We start from the raw sequence: 24,908 nt of genomic DNA, 5'->3' as shown, positions 1-24,908 counted from the left end.
GTATCTGTTTAGAATAAAATTCTCCTTCCATGAACATTTTTGCAATGGATGTTAAAACATGAGTGAGAATTTATTTCTTATATATTCAGCCCCCATGATTACATTTATCCAAAGAGCAGTCATTCCAGTTAATCTGAATCAAAAATAATCAATCTTCCACTGAGCTGAATTAAGGAGGTTGTTTCTTCAGCTGCCCCCAGAGACCCACGTGCAAGGGCTCCAAAGAGAACAACCCACTCTTCTGGCCACCAGCCCTGTCCATTTCCAACAAGGCAAGTCCCTGTTCCTCTCCCCTCTCCTCACTAGGCTGTGACATCCTCTGCCCAGTATTTACTCATTCTACACAAAACCTGGGGGAAGTGTGGACTCTCAGGAATCAAGTGTGTTCATAACAGCCCCAGAATAAACATCATTGTTAAGTGATGCTGGAAGGAAATATTTCCTTTATGCAACTAGGCTCCTGAGTGAACATGAGTTTCTTCAGTCATATATACAAGGGGATTTTGGGCTGAGATAATCTAGTTAAATTAAGAATATTACCACTGCTTCCCACACCATCCCCTCTGTAAAAATTTTCCCTTCTTAAAGGGAAATAATTAAGTGCAATGTTTATAAAGGAAAATGTGCAAATTGTGAATTCTATTCTGAAAGTTAAAGTTTCCACAGCACAAGACTGGTCAAATAATTTACCAGGGAAAATTTTCAGGAAATCCACTGATTTTCTAGATTTTAGACTATAGTTTTGAATTGCTTAGAGGGAATATTAATGTTTACACTGGAACACTGTTCAAATTCTTCAAAACAAAGTTGATTTTTTTAAGTTGCCTTATTGTTTTCAATGTTAAATTTAACCAAAGTCATAGGAATATCTTGAATCCTAAGATAAAAGATCATGGCTAATTACATAATTTCTAAAAGGACTTGTTAAGAGGAATAGAGAGTGATTTACTAAACAATTAAAGCCTGTGACTGTATTCCTGAAACAGCATTCAGCCACCACTCTCTATAGAAATGACTGTAGGATGATAAAGTTTGTATGTTTCCCAAATTACTTTGTTAGCAAGGCCAGAGGGGTGAGTAATGCTAAGCATATAGATATATATATATAAAAAAAACAACCCTAATAGTGTCTAGGCTTTTACACTTTTACACAGAAATCAGTCTTCTGACAGTCTATTTCTAATAAACTACAGAATACAATGCAAAAACAAAAATCCTAGACTCAGAAAGCATATTAAAAATTATCCAACAATTTTTCCCTTTGTGTTTTCACAGACATATGCACAAATGCTCATACTTGGATCACCCAGGTCCTTGGCCTCTGTGAAGTCACATGCACAATTCCTGCATATATTCTCTGAACCAGCAGTGTCACTTCTGGTGTCCTACTTAATTCAGCTCCTTTATCTTTAACTCGAAAAGCATGGTCTTTGCTGTCTTTAATTTTTTTTTTCATTTTTCCCCAGCTTTACTGAGAGGCAAATGATGTTTAATATTGCATAACTCTAAGGTGTGACACAAGTTGATTTGATACATGTATATATTACAACGTGATGACCACTACGGCATTAGTTAACACCTTCGTGACATCACATAATTATCATTTCTTTTCTGTGGTGAGAATATTTAAGATCTACTTTCTTAGCGACTTCCAAGTATACAATACGGTATGGTTAACTATAGTCTCCACACTGTATATTAGATCCCCAGAACTTATTAACCATCTAACTTGAGGTAGTTTGTACCTTTTGACCAATAACTTCCCACTTTCCTGACCCCCCAGGCAACTGCATTCTACTTTATTTCTATGGATTTGGCTTTTTTAGACTCTCCTTGTTCTATCATATACTATTCATCTATCTCTGTCTGACTTATTTCATTTAGCATAACGCTCCTAAGGTCTTTTTTTTTTAGAATTATACTATATCATTTTTTTTTTTTTAGAGGCATGTTTATTTATTTATTTTTATTATATTTGTTTGTTTTGTTTATACATGCACTGGGTACAGTCAGAAGCGCGGGAGGGTGAGAGAATTCACCAGAGCCAGAGCGGGGAGCAGAGCAGGCAGAAGGACCGAAGTACACTGCTGAGGGGAGCAGCGGGTGGCAGGAGAGGTCTGCGCACCATGTGGGACCCTCCTCCGGTGGCCGGGGAGCAGCCGGGGATCGAACCGGCGCAGCAGAGGCCGCGGGCAGCTTCGCAACCCAGCGCTCAAACGCTGCGCCACCGGGGAGGCCCATAACGCTCCTAAGGTCTTTCTGTGTTATTGTCAACAGCAGGATTTTCTTCTTTCTCATGGTTAAACAATATTCCAGTGTGTGTGTAAAATACTCCGCACATCCTTTTTATCCTTCACCCTTAGACAGACACTTGGGTTGTTTCCATATCTTGCCTGTTGTGAAATGCTGCAGTGAACACAGGAGTGAAATTTCTCTCCTGATTCTGATTCCATTTCCTCTAAAATATAAACCCAACAAGTGGGGTTGCTGAATTATGATTGTTCTAGTTTTAATCTCTGAGAACTTCACAGTGTTTTCCACAGCAGTTGTACCAATTTATGTTTCTACCAAAGGTGCACAAAGGTTCCCTTTTCTGAATATCCTCGCCAACAATTGTCTTTTTATAATAACCACTGAACAGGATGTTAAGAGGTCACTAGAATTTTAGAACTGAAACAGATATTTTTATTTGGCAAAAATCTTTATGAGTGCTCTGAGCCTCCTCTGATCAGTGCTCACATTCCAAGGAGCTGTGGATTGGACCCAGCCTCCCAACACACACCATAGGCTGGTGATCTAGAGGTCTTGGCATGTGAATACCGTGAATGGGCGCCGAGCTATGGCAGCAGCAGGATGAGATGGGGATACTGGCTAAGTATCAAAACGTCCAGCTGTCTGTGTATGTGTTCAAGGACTATGTGCAATCCCTTAAGGCTATAATAAAGTCTCCAAAACTCTGTAGTTCCCTAAAGAAATGTGTTAAAATACTGAAAACACCAAAGCTCAACATGAAAGGCAGTGAGTAATTCATAATGATGAATTATATTACTAAGAAATCCTCTAGAAAACTACCCAATACTCACATTTTCTATTAGGTCACAAATGATAGCATTATTGAAGTAGTCAATGTGTGTCCATTCTATATCCTGAAAAACAAGACAGAACATAATAGAATTCTACATGATGATGTCACAACATTACTGTCTACAAGATAGACTTTGCTTGTTTGACCTTATTTCACTTCCTCTCTGAAAATTTCCTTTATAAAATCAGTGCTGCAAACACCATCTTCCAGTTCCCAAACTTTCTTACTACAGCAGGCCACCACTGACATGATGTGAATTGAACACTCTTGACCTATTCTGAGACTCTCTCCCATTCCTCTCCCATCTGTGGCAATTTCCCATGCACTTCACTGGCCCCGGGCCAAACATTTACTCAACAAGCCCTTGGGTCAATATTACTTTGTGTATATTTACAATGTTTATAAGGAAATATTCAGAATTTGATCCCAAGAAGCTAAGGCCTAGATTTTTCTGTTCTTAATTTGTAATCGCAAGGAAAAAATTAATTTTAGAGTCAAACCCATTTTGTAGGGCAGTTAACTATTTCAAGTGTAAAAATAACCAAGTGCTAAGTCAAAGTATTTTCAACATAAGGAAAGGTACAAAAAGATACATTCACTGGTTCCCATGCTGGCTACAAAGCCAAATCTGTGAGGCCAAATGTAGTGTTTCTGTATCTTCTTAGACTCTTGCCCATAACTGTAAACAATTATATTTCTTCTAAGAGGAAGAAATTTAACTCATACAGCAAGTTAGGAGTCTTCCTATATATTCTCAGAAGTGTTTTGGACAATATGTACAAACTGTTTTAAGTTACAGATCAAAGTTTGAGCATTCTTTTTATGATGAGAAGACAGGAAGAGAATGGATCTGCTTTTAGAATGTTTATGTTACCAAAAGGTGCCAGACAAGTAGGAAAAGTTCCTAAAGCATAATGATCATTCCAAAAAAAAAAAAAACAAAAACCATGAAATATTTAGTTTTCGAGTAAATGGATTAGTTTACTAAGTCCCTGGGGACAACAATCACATTAGAAAAATCTACATTAAAAGACTAAAACAGGATGTTCAGCATCCAGCATGTGTTAAAGTGCCAGTACAGAGAATGAAAAATAGGTAATATCATTACTAAAATATAAAAGCAACTAAATGAAAAGGAAACAAGAATTAGATACAACAAAATATTCCTTTTCATTTGTTTGAAATAATTGTAGATTTAGAAAAACATTGGCTAATGAATAGTTTAAAAACCAAGTTTGTGTTTTACACTTAAGTACAAAAGGGGATTCTACAAACATTACTTTTCTGATTATTTTTAAATTACATTAAGTAATTTGCACATAGCACTAATACAATTCCTGGCATATTGTAAGCACTCAAAAATGTTACCTATTTTTATTATAAAGTTTTAGAAAATTAATGCTCAGATTGAACAGTCTCAATATATTTTCAAATATATATATGTATATATGTACAAACTGTTTTGCAGATATAGCTATGACATACACACATACAGTATATCAATGTATACTTTCTCTGGTATCTATTTCTCTTAAGTTTTGGCAATATATACTGTCATGTAAAAAACAGCACACTCAATCTCCTAAATTCCCTTGTTTGCCCCTTTGTAGCCACACTCATGACCTGTAATGGCAAGCCTCTTCTACAGGGACATACAAATAGAATAATGCAGAATGTAGTCTTTGAGTCTGGTTTCTCTCACTTGGCATAATATGCTTGAGATATCACGTGGATGAATTGTTCCTTTTTATGGCTGAGTTGTACTCCATAGTATGGAAGCACCACCATTATTTGTCCACTCATGTCAGCCTATTCTCTTAACACACAATTATCTTACATCACTGCCTTGGGATCCAGTGGAACTAGAGTTGGTCATTATCTATTTATTGAGTACCTACTATGTATCAGAGTTGGTTCTGGGCACCAGCAACACAGCAACAAAGAAAAGCTCAATTAGCTTTGATGCCACACCAAACAAAAACTTAAAAGATACAATACAGTTAAACTCAGATAAGACAGATTTTAGGATTATATTTATATCATCTTTTCAATCAGAATCTGTAATATATATTAGTAAGAAAGGAACATTGTGAAAAAATATTTCAGTATTACCTCCCGTATATACTCCTCCTGTTCTTCTTTAAGAGTGAGTTCAATGAAGATTTGTTGCAGCTTTTCATTACAATAATTAATAATGAATTGCTCAAAGCTATTATCCTATATGGAGAAAAATGAAAATTGTCTTATTAACCATGCCATCAACTCTCCTATATCAACAGCACTCTAACATTGCAATCCACAAGATAGGACACACAATCTTGTAGATTTCACTATGGCCCAGCACACAGATCCTGGGACAGAGGCTTGCACATCACAGGCACTTGAGGAATGATTCATGAGCCAAGTTGAATACATGAAGTATACACAAGTTATGTAGTATTTGAAAGATGAAGATTTTTAGTTGACAGAGAAGCACTCCACACATGGTGACAAAAGAAAAAAAATATGCATTTTCCCCTGAAGGATCAGAAAAGAAATAGTGAGCTTCACAATCTCTATGAACAACTTCTCAACCTTCCATTCTCTAAAATTATGAAGCTCAAGAAAACCTCCTGACCTGGCTATTAATTCCCCCACCCAAGATCAGATCCTGTATTCTGACTCTTACATACAGTACCTCTAAAATCTCACGCTATATGTATGCATATATGTATATGCATATATGTATCTGTATGTCTGTATGTATGCATGTATGTGCACATACATGTACCAGTTAGTTCTGTATTTGTCTGCTCACTACACTTATATTCTCAAGGTGAGCATCAACCACATCTCTTTGTTCACTAATATACCCCCATGATTTGCACAGTACCTAGCATCTACCAAGTACTTAATGTATTTGATAAATGAAGAATGAATGAATGATGAACCTACTAAATGAAGACTCAAGGGAATCAGCACATCAAAATCATCTCCCTAGCTAGAAATAATCTCTTTTCTTAAAAGGCACACACATATATCACTCACAAGATTCTTGGCAGTTTCTCCTTTATATCAGCATTATCTACTTTAACCTCTGATGGAAAGATCCATGCCCAATCCACTTCCAAACCATCTGCAAGGTTTAGTGTGTTGTACATAATTTGGGCACAAAGTTCAAGTCTGTTGAATGAACATACTTCATCAAAGAAATAAATGGTCTAGGAAGAGACAGATCCAGTAATAAAGCTCGTTATTTTCATCTCTATCCCTCTCTCTTTGAAGAGAGAGATGATGACATTGGGAGCCAGGGCAGTGTGACCCATCACTGATAAACTTGACTCTTGTCCCACTGAAGTGGCCTGTCCTGGCCAAATGAGCTCTAAGGGTCCATGCGTGAGGGTGGAAGTGAAGCTGCCCACTCCCTGTGAATACACAGAGCAACTAGCCTTCAGCATTCCTTACGTGACATAAGCAAAACAGTCACTGAGGATTTTTTGAAAACTGATTTTTCTAAATCAACTTTGGTCCTGCGAAGGGCAAATTTTACATACTTACGATGTTGCATCTGACCACAATCTTTCCTGGAAGTCAGCCAAGTATTTCTAATCAGCAGTGATGAACTCACTAATCAGAGGAAAATTTAACTCAAAACCATAAAGGACACAGACACACTAATACTGACCAATCTTTTTATGTTTTATGTGTTCAAGGATAAAAGTTTTTACAGATTTTTTTTTTAAAGTCCTGAAGGTTCTTCCTAAAGGGTGCACACTTATTTTCCATACTGTCAAGAAGTTCAGGTTTAGATACAAAGGGCATCCCCCGTACTCATTTTCCCATAAATTTTTAAAAACCATGTGCTCCAATCCTCAAAGCTTAACGAATTTGATTAGAAACTGAAGTCAGTCTGGTAGAGATGACTTGTTACTATAATCTCATTTCATATATGAAGAAGTTTGGTTTTCTTGCTTTGGCAAAATGTATCCTCATATAATATCACTACCACAAAAGAAAAACTTATAAATTAAAATTTTAATGGCTTATCTGAGCCTATCTATCTATGGTTTGTTGCTTTTATTTTAAAACACAAATTCATGAAGTGACATATTTTCTGTTACTTAATGGATGGATACCCATGGAGCTATCTAAATAAAACTATGTGAAATCTTGAAATGGCAACTACTGAGGAGAAGGAAGGGGAGAGCTAGTGTCCTCAGAGCCTACCGCATGGCCATGAACGGCTTGCAGGACATTCCTAGAACAGGACTATGATATACACACAAGCAGATTAGAAAACTGAAGGCAAAGCGTCACAATTACAACACAACTTAAGGAATAAGTTAGAGTTAATTTTCCTCTCAATTAACAAAATATTACTGTATGAGATTTCTATATTTCACACAGTTTATCAAGGGCCATTTACTCCAAAATTCACACAGTTGGAGAAGCTCTTAACACAGGAGCATGCAACAGAGCACTGCAAACACTTCATACTTACTGCATTCTGGTGCAAAAGGGGACAGATTATACAAAATGCAGTCAGTTCTTAATTTGCAATAAACTTCTAAAAGTAAGCACTTATTGGTATTTATTCAATGGTGCAAATGACAGACCTTCCTTACCATTCATGTTATATTCCTGATTGGCACAAAGCTTAGATCAAGACACATGCCTGATCAATTCATATTGATTGTGTAGGCCCCCAATACTGCCACGTGGTGTCTGAACTGTGGTCTGCTAAGGGAGAGCAATTCAGGACAAAAACAATTTGACGGAAATAATGATATACCATACAACCTGCTTGAAGTCCTACCACTTAAGAATCTAATGCTTCCAATGGTAAAATGGAATGCTTCCAATGGGAAAATAAAATGTTATGACATATCCATCCAAAGAGTCAGAAATTGTGATAATCAGTTGACCACCAAGAGTAAAGAAATTCTGCCAGATCCAAAAGTAAAGAAATTCTGCCAGATCCAAAAACACCTTCCTTTCCCCCAGCAGAGACCCTTCCCAAGCTGTAAGGTCCTGTGTCCAACCTTCAACCACAAATAGGTAGTAAGAGAGAATGTTCTAGAGACGGCTTAAGAAAAGAAGTTTGACTCTCCAACCTTCTTCTGCTGCTTAAAGAACAAAACTAAAAATAGAACAGCCCAATTATACCAGAGCATCTATAGCAAACATATCCCACAGTCTCCAAAATGTGTCATTGCCAGAACAATCAATACAACCAAAAAATGAAGGCAATCACATTTCTTGAGATCTAAGTTTAACTTAATTAGCACTGTCAAGTTTTTTGGGAAAAGGGACTTCACAAATCATTAAAAATAACTTGCAAAATTTATAATTCGCAGAACAAAATTTAATGAAAGGTAAAGAAGGACAGCATTAGAGACAAACAACTAGAAGGTTTTGCATGTAATCAGAATTTTCTTTTTAAAATAATATAGAAAACAAATCCTATAATAATGAAGAGTTAGCAGGTTCTACCGACTCCTGCCCAACTGTCAGACAGTTTTATGTGGAATAATCATTGCATCTAGCTTGTTCATACCACCACTAGACAGAGGTCCTCTTCAATGAGGTTCATAAGGGCAAACTGAGTAAGGAGTGCCTTATTTAAAATAACTAGCATTTTACCATATGAAACTCTAGCTCAGTTGCATAAAACCTGAAACATTCAGGCACTATTGTCTGCTTTGGTCTACAGAACAAAAATAATTAATTAGATTTCCCCCGTAAGCTACCTACCAACTTTAATATCAATAAGTACATAGGGAAAAAAAAATCCATTCAGATTGATCAACTGAGTTTTAAGTTTAATTTCACTTTTCTTAAAAGAACACACCCTTTGTTATTTTATGGAGAGGCTATAAATATTTCTCTGAGCTTAAAAGCAATGTCTTCAATTATAAAAACAGCCAATAATTCTCTTCCTTTGCAAAAATTAGACTTATGTTCTACTAGGATTTACATCTAGACTTTTCTCCTCTATGAATTTAAAATCACTTCACCTTATTTTGGATATCAATGTTTTACTAATCTATTTTCCAAATGGCCATCAGATCACATGGAGCCAAAAGGGCAGGCCTATTCAACCAGCTGGTACCAGGATATTTTGCAGCCAATTTCATGTGTTATTGTCCCATGGTTTAATGCATCCGTTTCCCTCTTCTGCATAGACACTGACCAAAATGAATGAAAAGTTTCCACCAGCTCAGCTGAAAATGGTTTTCATGGGAATTGCCAGTGTTGTCATGAGACAGAATTAGAAACATTAAGATTTTATGGTCATGATAAGATTTGCTATAGACATCTGAATTGCTGGATTGGTCTTGTCTAAAAGTTCTGTTTAAAAGGAGTAAAAATGTGACCTGTTTGGTTTTCAACATGTTATGCACACACAGATTAGATTTATGTAAGATCAATGGTGGGTGAGGCAGGATGTTTTACAAGGGCATTTCATGCAGAGGTCAAACACAAAACACCACATTTGTTTAGAAAATACAATCTCCGCTGGAGATTCACATCTGCTAGAGTAATTGGTCTCAACCTTGATTGCACAATGGAATCACCTGGAAGCTTTAAGAATGCTACTATTCTCCACCTACCCCCGAACCAGAGATTCTGTTTTACTGATCTGGGCCACAGCCTGGACATTTGGATCTTCTACATCAAGTAATTCCAATGTGAAGCTAAGTTTGAAAACCATAAATGAAATGACATTTTCCTCTAAAGAAAAGAAGACGAACACTTAGAAATATACACAGGAATTTTCATAAAGTCCATAGTTGTAACAGTGTTGAGAAAATTGGTGATCTTGTGGAAATAAGCCATGTGCGGAAATACGGGCTTGGAGAGAAACTTGAATTAACCATAAGTGAAAAATATTCCTGAATTGCTAAAGGGTATTTTACCCAGTGCCAACTCACAGGATGTTTCCATCCAGAACATCCATGTTCTGTTCTGATTAGGTCTGTAGCAAACACACTTTTAAAAAGCAATCCAGTTTCCTGATTAGAATTTCCTACCAAATGACTTGTGTCCTTAGCCAACAACAGACCCTCAATTTTAGGGCCAAATCAGTAAGCTCCATGCAGGAAAAGAACATCTTTGCCGTATTTACCACTGGAATCTGGCTCATAGTAGGTATTCAAAAACTGCTCGAGAAAATGACTCCCTCATTTATGTGGTCAAAATGCTCCAGAGTGCTATGAGGATTTCTTTTCCATAGTTAATTAGATCTCAGGATGAGGAAAGATGGAGCTGAGCCCATACCCTAGCATAACCCCATAATTATTAAAAAAAAGTTTCCATCCATTGTAATATGCCATTAGGAAGCTCTCCACTGGCTTAAGGATCAATAAACCTTTTTTCTGAGTAAAAATATTTTAAAAATCAGAGCGACTAATTTTTAGAAACATCATTAAATGTAATTTTTATCTTCTTTCAAGTGGCATCTCTGCTTTTGCCCTTTCCATGTAACTAAATTTGGATCAGCAACGTGTCATGCTGCACTTTGTGACAGTAAGCTGAGGTTCTGCTAGAAAGAAACTCATTCTGGCATCATGATTTCTGAATGTACTCAAGCAACTCTTCTCATTCACAAACCTCAAATTATTCCCTTTCATCAAAAGACCAGAAGTGATCTTTGCAAAGTCTGCTACAGAGACAGCAATCAGAGCAGCACTGTGCTGAAGAGCAGTGTTCAAAACGCAGTGAGGGGACAGGGACAGGGACCAGCACATGTCCCAAACTCTGCCACCAGAACACGGAGCACTGGGAAGACTCCTAACACTGGCCAGTGATGACCACGGTACAGGGTGCACCAGAAACTTAACACACATTTTCCCCTAATTTCTAGGTACTAGGGAGCCTTTAAGTTTGGGGGGAAAGTGAGGGAAAAGGCCTGCAAGAGATCTCTTTTATTTATTAAGAGTCTGAGGTTTGGGTCATGAGTTTATTACTAATTGACCTTGTAATCTTAAGGGAGTTATTTAACTTTCAGAACCTCTTCTGTTTTACTCTTCTGCAAAACAGTAATAACAATAGCAGCTAATTCATAAGGTTGTTGTGAAAATTAAATCAGGTAATACACAGCACTTATCACAATGCCTGCATACAGTCAGTCCTCAACAATAATTGTTTATCACTAGCTATTAAATCTGGAAAATGATCAAGCAGGGAGAAGGCTCTAACAAAAATGTTATAAGAAAAAGGCCTCTGGCACAAAGGGCTGGGTTAGCTGTGGGGAATGATCTGATGCTTTTTTCCTATGAAAACTGATTATTTGGAATAAGTAAATTCTCTGGGTGGTTATTCTGAGCAGAGTCTGGTTATTTAATGGAATTCACAAATCATTATTACTGGGAGAGAATTAAGAAAGGAGAAGCCCAATCTACTTATTATTTTCCTGAACCAAACTAAAATACCACTCCTACAAGTAAAAATAAGTGCTTAGAAAAGCCTTAAAATAGTTTCTAAATGTTGAGGCTAGCAAGGGGGTAAACAGAAAATTCTAACACAAGTATAGACTATTTAATATGTAATACACAGGGTTTTCAAAAAATTTTTAAATATAGTCATTATGAATTTCAGCAGAAATTATTTCATCTTGGCTGCAGAACTCATATTGTAAGATCTGAGCTGGATGAGACCCAACAAACCATCTAATCCCAACCCTCCCCTGAGTCCCACAGAGATGAAGTGACCAGCTCTGGTGTCACCATGGCCAGCATCCAGCTCTCCCATTCCTGGAGTTGTTAAGACACCAGTCTGCCTCTCTTTTCAAACAACCTACCAGTGAGCAAATGATCACAGGCATAATGTCCATATACCTTGCTGGAAATTTCACAATAAAAATTTTGAATTTGCAAATTCAAAAGTTATGTATCATTACAAGAAATTCTTTTAAACACCACTGGCTCTAAAATAATGGTTCTCAACATTTAAACGTGTATGTGCGCGCGCACACACACACACATTTTGTTACATTTGTATAAAACTTATTTGTATTTCCAAATTAAATACAAAAGTGCTATAATTATAGTAATTATAGTAAATTTTGTGCACAAAATAATTTCCAGTGGTTTCACATTCATAAAAATCATACAAAAAAAAAAAATAGGGAAAAGCTTACCTCAAAAATCTCAAAGCCATAAATGTCCAAAACACCCATGACCTTCTTTCTCACTTTTGTCTGTGCCTTTAAAGAAGTTTTAAATTGACAGATTAATTTCAGCATAAAATATAAAGCTAAAATCATACCAAAGTACATATTACAAGTTAACCGTGTTTCTTATCTAAGAGAATGACTGAAATCTAGGTTAATTTATTTTTTTAAAAGATTTATTTTTATTTATGCATACAAGAACTGGGGTGTTGGCCAGAGGTGGGGTGGAGTGGGGGAGGATTCACCAGAGACAGAGTGGTGAGCACAACAATCAGATCTACTGAAATACACTGCTGAGGGGAGCAGCGGTGAGACAAGAGAGGTTTGCTGCACCATATGGGTAGCTCCCTGATCAGGGACTGAACTCATGCTGCAGTAGCTGGCAATAGGTTCAGAGCTCTGAGTCTTTAATACCTGTGCCACCAGGGAGGCCCCAGTCTAGGTTATTTTAAATGTGTGAGAAAGCTGCCTCCCCGGTGGCCTAGAGGTTATGTCTCTGTGCTATCATTGCTAGGGCCTGAGTTCCAACCCCAGCCAGGGAGCTAACCCACATGGCACAGCAGACCTCTCCTGTCTTGCCCCACTGTTCCCCTCAGCAGTGTATTTCAGTAATTCTGCCTATTCTGTTCCATACTCTTTCTCCGATGAATCCTCTTACACCCCACACCTCTGGCCTACACCGAGTTCTTCTATACTACAAAAAAAAGGTATGTGAGATAGAATATTAGCATAGAATCTTTCAGAATTTTTAATTATAGGTGCTACTTAAAAAGGGCATTTATGGTCCTTATTAATATTAAAAAAGATCACTGGTAAGATCTTTCATATCACCTTGTCCAAGGCCTCATTTTACTGAAGAATGTATTAGTAGCTAGAGATGCCAAATGACCTTTTTAGCCACTTGTGTATAACTTAATTAGTGGACGAGACACAAGCAGGTCCTGGGACATTGATACTCAAGTAACTTTGCAGAGACTACTTGGTGTTCCCTTGAGACTTCTCAAAATAACACATGGCAAATAGATCTCAATTCTATGCTTTTTAGCAAATAATCTTTTATAAGTGATCATCGATAATCTGATTATAAAATTAAATAATCTTCAATTCAATGTTTATATGCTGAATACCATTTGCTACAACTGGTTTATACCTTAATGCTTTCATTGATTCGATTCACCAACCATGAAAACAGCCTGCTGTAGAGGTTTTTAGCCAGAGCATCCCGGGCATAATAAGCCTATTAAAAAGAAAAAGAAAACGAAAAACTTAATACTCACTTTTACCACAATGCTTAATTCCCATAGAATGAAGATGTTTTAAAAAATATTTAAAGCTCTTTTATTTCAAATTTCCTTCCCAAGCCAGTTTTTATTATACTCTGGATGAACAGCCAACGTGTTAAGAGAATCTGGCAAATTGTTTATATCCAGATATTATATTTTTTTACATCCCAGGAAACTAATTCTAAATACTATAAAAGTTTTCCCCACAAAGATACTCATCTCAATGTTATGGAACAAAGAAAAATCAGAGGTAATTTAGAAGTTGAACAATAAGGCAACAGTAAAACAAATACCCATCAAAGAGAAGTTCTACAGTCATCACAGAAAGATTGTTATGATAATTAGGTAATGAAATAAAAAAATGCTTATGCATTTTGCGAAAATAAGAAATTGTCAACTATTTCTTAAAGCTCTACCCATAAAGAAATACATTAAAATGGCTTCATTCAATATTTTGAATATTTTTTAAAATTTCCCATAATCAATGAGCATTGTAACAATATGTTGTATAATAAAAATGAAACTATTTTCATTTGCTTCTTTATTTGAAAGCTGTTAGAGCTACTTGAAAAAGCAGAAGACACACATATTTCTATGACCTTGCCATAGAATCCAAAGGTTTGAGAAAGTTACGTTTGCTTGGAAGAACCTAACAGTCTTTAAATATTCTGGGAGCAGAGAGTGGAAGAACCAAGTACACAGGAGACATGTAACACCAGTGTTCATAAAGAAGAACCTGTCAGCAATCTAGGAAGGAGTAGGCCTCAGGAGAGAAAGAAGCTAGAGGTTTTGCTGCTGCTTTTAACACACTGGCCACACAAAGTGAAAGTTGGGTCTTACTGAAAAAGCAAGCCACTACATTTCTATTTTCTAAAGAATACCACTCATTAGACCACATGGGAAAGTCTTCCCAAATGACATGTAACATATTGCAGCTGCACCTTGATCCTTCACCTGATAGTACTGTGCTAACCTCAAACCTTTCTTCCTGTCTCAGGTAGCTAATCCAATCACAGGAAGACTATCCACCTAGAAGTTGGATAGTCTTAAAAAATTAAATAAATAAAGCCCAACTGTATAATGCTGTGTTAAAAAACAAGGGGTGGGTTATAATTCCATAGCAGAAGTGGCAGGTGAGAAACGCATTTAAAATGCTAAAACATTTTAAACATGCATTTAAAATGCCTGGTGGCGCAAGGGGTTAAGCACCGCACTATGAAACAATTCGCAGCCTCTACAGTTCTATCCTGGGCCAGGGAGAAACCCACATGGTGTAACAGACCTCTCCTGTCTCACCCGCTGCTCCCCTCAGCAGTGTACTTTGGTCCATCTGCCTGTTCTGTTCCCCACTCTGTCTCTGGTGAATCCTTTCACTCCCCGCATAACTGGCCTATACCCCAGCTCTTGTATGCATAAACAAATAAATCTTTCTAAAAAATCTTTCTAAAACAAAAAAGTCTGGCTTTAAATGTGTGCCCCTTTCTCAACAGCCTACCTTCTTGTTTTCACTTTTTTAAGATAGATAATTTCACTGCCTAGAAAAGAGTCTGGCTATATTTATAGTATTACTTTTCCTTTTTTCCTCTACTGCTACCTCATGGGCCTAATAATTCTCTCCTATATGATTCTTTCTCAGTCCTTTTCCCCTTGTGTTCTTGAAAGTCAAGTTATCTCAAGACACCACATAATCTTAAAATAGAACTTATTTACAAATAGATCCTTTTTCATTGTAATATCCAGCTTTTTTGTCGCATGCTATCACTTCCAACAAGCCACCACTTCAATATGTAACTGAATTAATGGGGACAACTTACTCTGGTTAAATCTCTCAATATTTTTTAAAATATAATCAAAGGCAGTATTATTATTCTTTGCTTCCTTCAAAAAAATATTCCAGGGAGTCTTAAACTTAAATGCTTCCAGGGATTGCATGGTAGAAAGAGAAGGGAAGTAATGAGATCTTCAGGGGCTGGAGGAAAGCATTTCAGGTTAAGGGCACTCAAATTCAAAATTTACAAAGAAAGCCAAAAAAACAAACTAAAACACTACTCTTTCATCCAATAAAATGTGCCTACTGAGCTATATCTGGCCCCAGGGGCTGCCAATTTACCACCTCTGGTTTCAGTTTGATTCAGGCCAGCTAATCTCCATAACAATATCTTCCTAAGTAAGGGAAGGAAGACTTATTCCCTTTTAAGGATCACTGTAAAGTGCAGAAATGAGAAGACACCAAGCACACTCATTCACCATCACAGATTCAATGAAAAATGCTCACTGTACTTTGAATCCCATTAAGGAATCTGCCTCAGAGATGACTGGGGTCAAGCAAGGTCAGAGCAGTATGTCAGCCAAGGTGGAGACACAGAGACCTATGGACTCAGGGTCCACCCTATGCGGGCACACAGTACAGCAGGGAGATGAGTAAGGCTTGAGTGAGGTGAGCACAGGGCAGGTCAACTTGGAGCAGAAAAGGGAGCACAGAGAGAAGGAAGAATCAGGGGGGCTATGTGATCAAGAAAGCCTCTGGATGGGCCTCCCCGGTGGCGCAGCGGTTGAGCGCTGGGTTGCGAAGCTGCCCGCGGCCTCTGCGGCGCCGGTTCGATCCCCGGCTGCTCCCCGGCCACCGGAGGAGGGTCCCACATGGCGCGCAGACCTCTCCTGCCGCCCGCTGCTCCCCTCAGCAGTGTACTTCGGTCCTTCTGCCTGCTCTGCTCCCCGCTCTGGCTCTGGTGAATTCTCTCACCCTCCCGTGCTTCTGACTGTACCCAGTGCATGTATAAAAACAAAAAAAACAAACAAACAAACAAATAAATAAAATAAAACATGCCTCTATTAAAAAAAAAAAAAAAAAAAAAAAGAAAGCCTCTGGATGAAGTGCAACTAGATGGGCCATTCAGACAAGCAGAAGGAACAAGCAGTGACATCTGGGGTGAAAGACAAACAGAAGCAAAGGCACCAGGCAAAAATAGGTATGGTATTTAGTAAACTAAGATAAGCTGGTAGGGTCGGATTACAGAGGGCTGTGGATGCCAAGGAGAGTATGTGGTAGAGGCTGAATGCTAACTCTGTCTTGAGTTTCCATTATTTCAATATGAGTCATCATATCTGGGGAAAGATCTAAAATGCCTTGGGGAAAATGAGGCATGGGGCAATAAAAAATGATAATGGGGCTGAAGAATTGAAACTATAAAAAACAAAGGTAATAAATCACTTCTCACTGGAATCAAAACCTTCTAAGAAATAAGATCAGTAGGAACAAACAGAAACAAAAAGAAAAGCTTAACTAAAGAGTTGACAATTGAGCACATATCAAGCCAAATTCTTTTATGCCAAAGGTGGAAGGAATGTGGAAAACTTTTGCCCAGTGATGCAAGGTGATTCACTTTATAAAGAGGCAACTGGGCCTGGCTTTTGTAGGGAATAATTAAAAAGCAAGAGTAAAACACAACAAAAACCCAGACCAAAATATATCCACATATATGTATGTATAAAAGGTCATTCTTATGTAACGTTTTTTTGCATCATATCATTATATACTTATCAGTCCCCACTCTGGTTACTGAAAACAGCTAAATTCAGTGTGGCATTCAGTATAAAGTGGTTCTCAAAACATGGCCCCTGAATCAGCAGCAGCAGCAGCTCAGCACTTCTGAACTTGTTAGCAACACAATTACTTGAGTCTCCTGTCTACTGAATCAATGTGCGGGTGCGGCCTGCAAACCATTTTTGACAAGCCCTCCTGGAAATTCTGATACACACTCAAGTTTGAGAACTATTTCTGTAGAGACTCCACTAACCTTTGCAACCTATTGCTTGAATTCTCTTCAATATCCAAAATCATAGATAAGCTTGATCAACCTTTTTCCTGAGATCCTCCAAACATGACCTTCTCATCGTTTTCTTTTGAAATGCCCCCTCAAACATGCTTTATAAATACAAGTTCTTCAAGACTGGCTCAGAAACCATTCTCCATGAAGTATTCCTTAATCCCTTACCTCCCTACTGTGCTCTACAAAGGGGGCTTTTGCTGAGCAAGCTCTCAGTAAAACTTCTTGATTAGGTAAGGTGCTCACCATCACAACGAATTAGTAAATTAATCTGGACAGATATGATGACAGAAATAGTGATTTAGGAAGGACACAACAGCTACAGCTAACAGGATTGCTACAAAGCAAATTTACTTATATGTAGTCACAACATTTTCCATAGTCAAAACAGCTCACCAAAATTAAGAAATCAATGTTGAAAGAGAGCTAGACATGACATTCTTGGGTTAGTAGGAAAAACAAGTTAGGAGCAACATAAAATGAAATCCATCCTTCTGTCTCACAGGTGCTTAAGGCAGCTTAGAAGGATGAGAATACAGAAGGCAAAGCAGACCTGAGTATGATAAGTCCTGAATTGGTCATTTCATTCTAGCTCAGATCAGCACTGACTGGTGATAAAAAGACCAAGTCATACAGCAAAGGGCTTACATTGAAAGAGACTCTGGTATCTGCCTGTTAGACTCATTTTCACATTTTCACACACTCAGGAATCCATTTACTCAGTATGCATTTAAGTTGAATCAAAGTAAACAAGATATAGCAACTCAAATTTGTGTCTTAGAAAGACATCACTGGCCTCACTGTAAAGGGTACAATAAGCAAGGCAGGGAGGCACCGTGGCCATCCGACCACAGCTGGCTTGTCCCACAGTTTTCTCCAAATAAGTAAATCGTTTTTCCAGGTTTGTGGGCCAAAAATATTGGGAGTCATCCTTGACTCCTTTCTCTCATTCTGTGTATCAAGCCGTCAGCAAATCCTGTCATCCCTACCTTCAAAATACATCTAGATGTCACTGTTTCTCATTCTTTTGCTATCACCTAGTCAAGCCACCATCCTCTCTGGGTTAGCAGACAACTCCTCGAAGCACCTGCACTATCAGCTGAATTGCTGTGTCCCCCTCAAAACCAGTACTTTGAACCCTAATTGCCAATGTAATAGATTTGGAGATATGGTTGTTAGGTAATTTGGCTTAGATGCAGCCATGAGAGTGGAGTCCCATGATGGACAAGCACCCTTATAAGGGCAAAAAGACACCACAGCATGTTTCTCCCCCTCTTCTCTCTCTGCTACGTGAAGATACAGCAAGAGGTCCTGCCCCAAGACCCTGAGCACCATCAGACTCTAGCCTTTAAAACTGTGGGAAATAAATGTTTTTCATTAAAGCCACCGGTCTGTGGTATTGTATCACACAGCTGCCTGAAATCTGACTCGGCTCTTCCTATCTCGGCCAGAAGGACCCTTTGAGATACAAGGCAGATCATGCCACGTGGGCTCAAAACTCTCCAGGCATTTTCCATCTCCCTCATTTCCCATCCCCTGGATGGGATCTTCCTTTTCTGCTCTATTATTCCTCTGTCTGCAGTACTGACTACCTGCTGGTTACTATATAGACTTACTTGTTAGTCTACTGACTATTGTCCGACTTCTCCTCCTACCAGAGTATGAAACTCCATGAGGGCAGGGTCATCCTGTTTAGCTCACTGCTGTGCTGCACCCCTTTTCCTCCCACCCCAATGATGCCTAGAATACGGTATGACAGTTGACAGTCTACAAAATGAAGTATTTTCACATATAAAATGACCACAGACTTTCAAAACTCACCTCTGGACATTATGTTTCACCCACCTGAGCCACATTTAGGGTAGTTGAAACCTTCTCTTGTTTGGCCTCAACTGTTCGGAAACTGAATGCTCGTTCTAGAACGGACTGATCAATGCCAGTCAACTCACAAATTTCTTTTAGTTCTGTTATGGGAGGGGAGACACAAGAGATAATCATCACTGTCAAGACTTAGGTTGTTCTTTTAAATTACATTCAAACAGAAGAGTGTAAAATAAGCCAAAGACTTAAAACTTAAGCTGCTCAGTTTCACTAGAAAGTTTTTTCAAACTAACAATAACCAAAAAGTTTTATTTTCGAGATTAAAGTCTGGGCAGACGTTCAAAGAAAGCTTGCTAAACAAAGTTGATTTTCCACTGACTTACCATTTTTATCTTTGATTTTGCTTTCATCTAAACCATTCACTCGAGATTCAGGCTTGAACTCAATGTTGCCCAGTTTCAACACTGCTGCCACCACCTCCAACACAGATTCAGCTTCATGATCCATAAAACCTACAATCTGCATGGCATTCTGGGAGGGGGTAAAAAAAAAAAAAAAAAAAAGCTCGTGTTTTCTTTCTGTAGTTCTTTATTATTTTTTAATATTTATTTTAGCCCTAGGGTACCCCAAGCACTATGGCAAAAGGCGGCATGCAAAGGGAGGGTAGAAGGAAAAAGATGAGAGATGAGCTGTGCGTTCCCAGCTTCACTTCAACCACAGCAGCTCAGTCTATTATACATTTCTCTTTTTTAATACTAGGGTCCCGTTGCTAGGAACAAAATCAAACAAACAAAAAGCATTTGCCATCCCTACCAAAAAACCCTTGTTCATTTTACATAAAAATTGTGGCTTGCCAAGGTGATATACAAGGAACATTTGTTCAGTAATAAATTTTTGAGTGCCAACAATGTTTCAGGCAAGGAAATTTAACAGAAGTAGTCTTGAACTCTGGTCTTAAAAATATGTCCAGGAATCAACAGGCTTTCCAGATGAGGAATTTACATAGTTTTCTTAAAAAATGATATATTCTATTCTTTTTGAGACTACTGCAACTTATTTTATTTTTTACTGATTTATTTTTAGTGACTAAGTTATCTAGTAATGGGAATAATGTAAGTTTTTCTCATATGTTTTGCACAAACATATACAAAATTACAGAAAACAGGAAAAGAATCCTAGGTCATTTTCACTCACCCTCAAAGATTAACTGATGCCAGTCTTATTTCATCTTTAATCTGGCCTACCCTCCTTCCTTACTACCACAGTTGCCTCATTTGGAAGTAAATCCCCATTACACTATCATGTCCTAATAGGAGTAATTTTCAGAGTACTAAATAAAATTAGAACACATTTTATTTTATTTAGGTTTCTTCTTATATGATGTTTATTATGTTAGGACTTCTAACAAAAGTGGTTTTTGGTAAACACAATTTTAAAAAACACCCAGTTTTTCATTATTTGAATCTATTTTATGCAATCTATTGATTTTGGATAACAGTGTGCTTTATCTTTTTGTAAATCAGATGAAGGAAAGCTGTGTCTGCGCATGCCTCCATTTTGCATGTTCATAATCTCATGCAGTATTATTCTCCTCTTATTCCATAAAAAAAATTTATCAACCTCTTCTACATACAGTGGTAGCTGAATTTTCTCTCTTTACAGATCATTTTTGTGATTGAGAAAGCCACTCATTTTCTAAATTTTTTCCATTGCTAGAAATTATTATGCAATTGATTCAGTTTTAATACTCTGTGTACATTTTAAATACTGACAAAGAGAGAACAACAGCTATTGTAAATTAAAACATGGTTCTAATTAGTTAATGACATTTTATGGGATATCTTACTTTTTAATTATTTTTTTAATTTTATGTTTTTTACATCATTTTTGCATAATGTATACATTTTTATCTTGGTTATAGTCCCCATACAATTCTCACCCTCACCCTTGTTTTGATCCTACTCCCCCCCCATAGTGTGTCTCTGGTTTATAGTTGCTTGTTGATTTTGATTTTTACTTTATTATAATTAGTCTTTTTCCTGGCCCCTTATTTAGGTTTTCTAAATTCCTGCTATGAGTGAGACCATCCGGTATTTTTCTTTCTCTTTCTGGCTTATTTCGCTGAGCATGATCCCTTCTAGCTCCATCCACATTGCTGCAAATTGCATGAGTTTATCTTTTTGACTGCTGAGTAATATTCCATTGTGTATATGTACCATATCTTCTTGATCCAGTCATCTATTTTTGGGCATTTGGGTTGTTTCCATAGCTTAGCTATTGTAAATAGTGCTGCTATAAACATAGGGGGTGCAGGTGCCCTTTTGAATTAATGTTTCTGTGTCCTTTGGGTAAATACCTAGGAGTGGAATTGCTGGATCATATGGATGGTTGAGGACTCTCCACACAGCTTTCCATAGTGGTTAGACCAGTTTGCACTCCCACCAGCAGTACAGGAGAGTTCCTTTTTCTCCACATCCTCGCCAACATTTGTTGTTGCTAGTTTTTTTAACATGTGCCATTCTCACTGGTGTAAGATGGTATCTCATTGTAGTTCTCATTTGCATTTCCCTGATTACAAGTGATGTTGAACATTTTTTTCGTATGCCTGTTGGCCATTTGGAGAAGTTTTTTTTTTAGCTCTTCTGCCCATTTTTTGACTGGATTATTTACTTTTTTGTTGTTGTTGTTGAGTCTCATCATCTCTGTAGATTTTTGTGATCAGTCCTTTATCACGAGTGTTGTGTGCAAAAATTTTCTCTCAGTCGGTGGAGTGTCTCTTTGTTTTGGTTGCTGTCTCTTTTGCTGTACAGAAGCTCTTTAATTTGATGTAGTCCCAGCTGTTTATCTTTGCCTTCACTATCACTGCTTTGGGTGATGTGTCTTTAAAGATGTTACTGAGGTGTATGTCATGTAGTGTTTTGCCTATATTTCCTTCTATATATTTTATGGTTTCAGGTCTTATGTCTAGTTCTTTAATCCATTTTGAGTTGGTTATTGTGCAAAGTGTGAGGTAGTAGTCAAGCTTCATTCTTTTGCATGTAACAACCAAGTTTTCCCACCACCATCTATTGAACAAACTTTCTTTGCTCCATTGCATATTCTTTGCTCCTTTGTCAAAGATTAGTTGACTGTAAATCTGTGGGTTTATTTCTGGATTTTCTATTCAGTTCCATTGGTCCATGTATCTCCTCTTGTTCCAGTACCAAGCAGTTTTGATTATTATAGCTTTGTAGTATAGTTAGAAGTCTGGGAGTGTGATACCTCCATTCCCCTTTTTTTAGGAGAGCTTTGGCTATTTGGGGTTTTTGGTGGCTCCATATGAATTTCATCAATATTTATTCTATTTCTTTGAAGACTATCATTGATATTTTTATTGGAATACCATTGAATCTGTAAATTGCTTTTGGTAGGATGGCCATTTTGATAAAGAACATATATTATTTTAAATAATTTTCTAATGAACATGGAAATGTCAGTCATTCTGATTTACATAAAATTTTTGAATACTTGATAACATGATTTTCTGTCTCAAAAATAGTTTTAGCATTTTTAACTTAGGATCCTAGGATTGTTTTCATACTTTGAAATTAACTACTGAGCTATGGCTATGAAAATATTTGGAATTTAAACACAACATAAAACAAGTCAAACCACAAGATAATATAAAAAACCTTCTTTTGATAAATAACAAAATTGCATGCTCCAGTAAAACATAACCTGCGCAATATTGTATGACTTTTGAGGTTGTAAAAACTCAAACTCATAAAGATGCAGTAAGTTCTCGTAAACTTCTAAAACCTTAGGAAACATGACTTACACATTTAAGAAAACCGAAACTGTTATTAATTCCAGTTGAGTAATAATACATTTATACATAATAAATACATTTATTACATTTTAGAGTAATAAAAGATTACACCTTACCCTAACAGTTCTGAAATTTGCTGCATCATCCACACCATTAACTTTTGCAGAGTCCAGACTCAAGTAGTTATATCTGCTGAAATCCCGCTCAAGTTTAAGTTTATCTGTTGAATCACACACACACACACACACACATAAGATACGGTAGTTCAATAAATCTATTCATCTTTATTACTTCATTCATTAGTTCTTCAGATAATAATATTTTCATCTATGTTTTAAATTAATAGAATAAAAATTGATGGTCGAATAACAATAATAGCATTTTTCTAATATCAGCATTTCCAACATTATACATATCTCAAACTGGTTTTGTTTTTTACATTTATTCTTACTGGGTATAAGGGCCTTACATTTTTCATTGTAACATATGATGTTTGCCTCATGATTCCCTCTCCCAGACATTTGGGTCCTCTTTAGTTTGCATCAAATACAGGGCAGTGATAAATGTCTTCACACAAAATGTTTTTTTGGACTCTTTTGAGTTAGTTCATTAGGATATATTAAAAAAAAAAAAGGCGTGCCTGGGTGGGAGACTGATCATTTGATGACACCCACAAGCTTAAAGTAGAATAGTGCCTAAAAACTCTGCCAGCTCTATCCTTCCCTTTAACTAACTTTTACTCTGTAGTGAGTACTTCAGTGCTGTTTTAATTTACACATGACTATTAATGAATGATATTTTCCCCAAGTGTGGGTGACTATCCATAGCTATGGGATCCTATCTTTATGGACTTTTATTAATTCTCTAAAATATCCAAAAGGCCAGATTTTTATCCCTTGCATCAGTTGCAAATGCCTTCCCTTTATTTTTAAATAAACAGAAAACAGAGCAATCTGTTTTCATATCAATTGGAGTAAGCTACTGCTTCCTGCTCATTTCTCCACCCCAAGTGCAGTAATTGTATTCCTCCATTTTATTCTCTGAATTATGACTGGCTCCTCCCCCATATTCAGTACTTTCAGTAGGACATCTGAGATCCAGGGCACAGGATCTGCTGGGTACTAGGACAGGCATCAAAATGAATGCTGTGGTGGAGAGAAGCAAACACACCACACTCTTTACTTCAACCAGAATCACGAAAAATTTAAGAAGGGAGGAGAACAGCATTTAGGACACTTTTTCAAAAAAAAAAAATGCATTGGAAAACGCTGACATTAAAATTAAAACACAGAAATAGGGACTCACTGAGGAGCTCTTCAGAGGCACCAGAGAGCAGCTGATAGAACACATGGAAGTTTCTTTCACCCCTTGGCTGCTTAACAACTCGTGATTTCTCTAACAGATCTAAAGAGAAAAAGAGTCAAGTCATAGTAGTATATCAATTTTGCCTTCAAAGTCACTATACTTGCTTTTTTTCTCCCTTTCTTTTTCATTTTCTGCTTTGTATTAATAAAGTAAAGAAGCTACATTTTAAGTTGTACTTTGAGACACAAGCACAACTATAAATAAAATAACCAATTAACATATCAGGGTCTTTTTAAACAACAACAGTCATATTCAACAAGCTGATCAAAGACAGCACAGATTTTATATTAATATTCTCTTGGTTTTATATATTAATAAACACTGATTTATTGACATATTAATAAAGTATATTATGTATTAATATAATATATATTATAATATATTTTATATTGGTTTTACATAACACATGATGACATTAAGTTCATCAAAGTGCAACATAAAAACCTAAACAATAAAATGGAACCACCCAGTTACAAATCCACTTAATTATAATGACTGGTAAGTATTTTTGAAGTATTATTATATGACTTATAGACATTTGTCTTATTGAATCTTCCCAAACACT

At 37.0% G+C, this 24,908-nt stretch overlaps 1 protein-coding gene across 3 annotated transcripts in view; it reads right to left on the bottom strand.

Annotated features, from left to right (window-relative positions):
- Window positions 1-24,908, bottom strand: part of MYO1B (myosin IB) — a gene marked incomplete at both ends in the record, with an annotated part of 128,230 nt that overhangs the window by 30,146 nt on the left and 73,176 nt on the right. For all 3 annotated transcript variants that reach the window (XM_084228586.1, XM_084228587.1, XM_084228588.1), the window contains 8 exons: window positions 3,084-3,146; window positions 5,198-5,302; window positions 12,207-12,272; window positions 13,390-13,476; window positions 19,195-19,313; window positions 19,554-19,701; window positions 23,095-23,198; window positions 24,284-24,382. In XM_084228586.1, coding sequence (XP_084084712.1) covers window positions 3,084-3,146; window positions 5,198-5,302; window positions 12,207-12,272; window positions 13,390-13,476; window positions 19,195-19,313; window positions 19,554-19,701; window positions 23,095-23,198; window positions 24,284-24,382 — 791 coding nt within the window. The remainder of the gene's footprint in view (window positions 1-3,083; window positions 3,147-5,197; window positions 5,303-12,206; window positions 12,273-13,389; window positions 13,477-19,194; window positions 19,314-19,553; window positions 19,702-23,094; window positions 23,199-24,283; window positions 24,383-24,908) is intronic.

Source organism: Talpa europaea (assembly GCF_964194135.1).
Source record: "Talpa europaea genome assembly, chromosome: 1".
In the NCBI taxonomy this organism is placed as follows: Eukaryota; Metazoa; Chordata; class Mammalia; order Eulipotyphla; family Talpidae; genus Talpa; species Talpa europaea.
The sequence above is the reverse complement of the archived record's forward strand: the minus strand, read 5'-3'. Positions and strand labels throughout refer to the sequence as shown.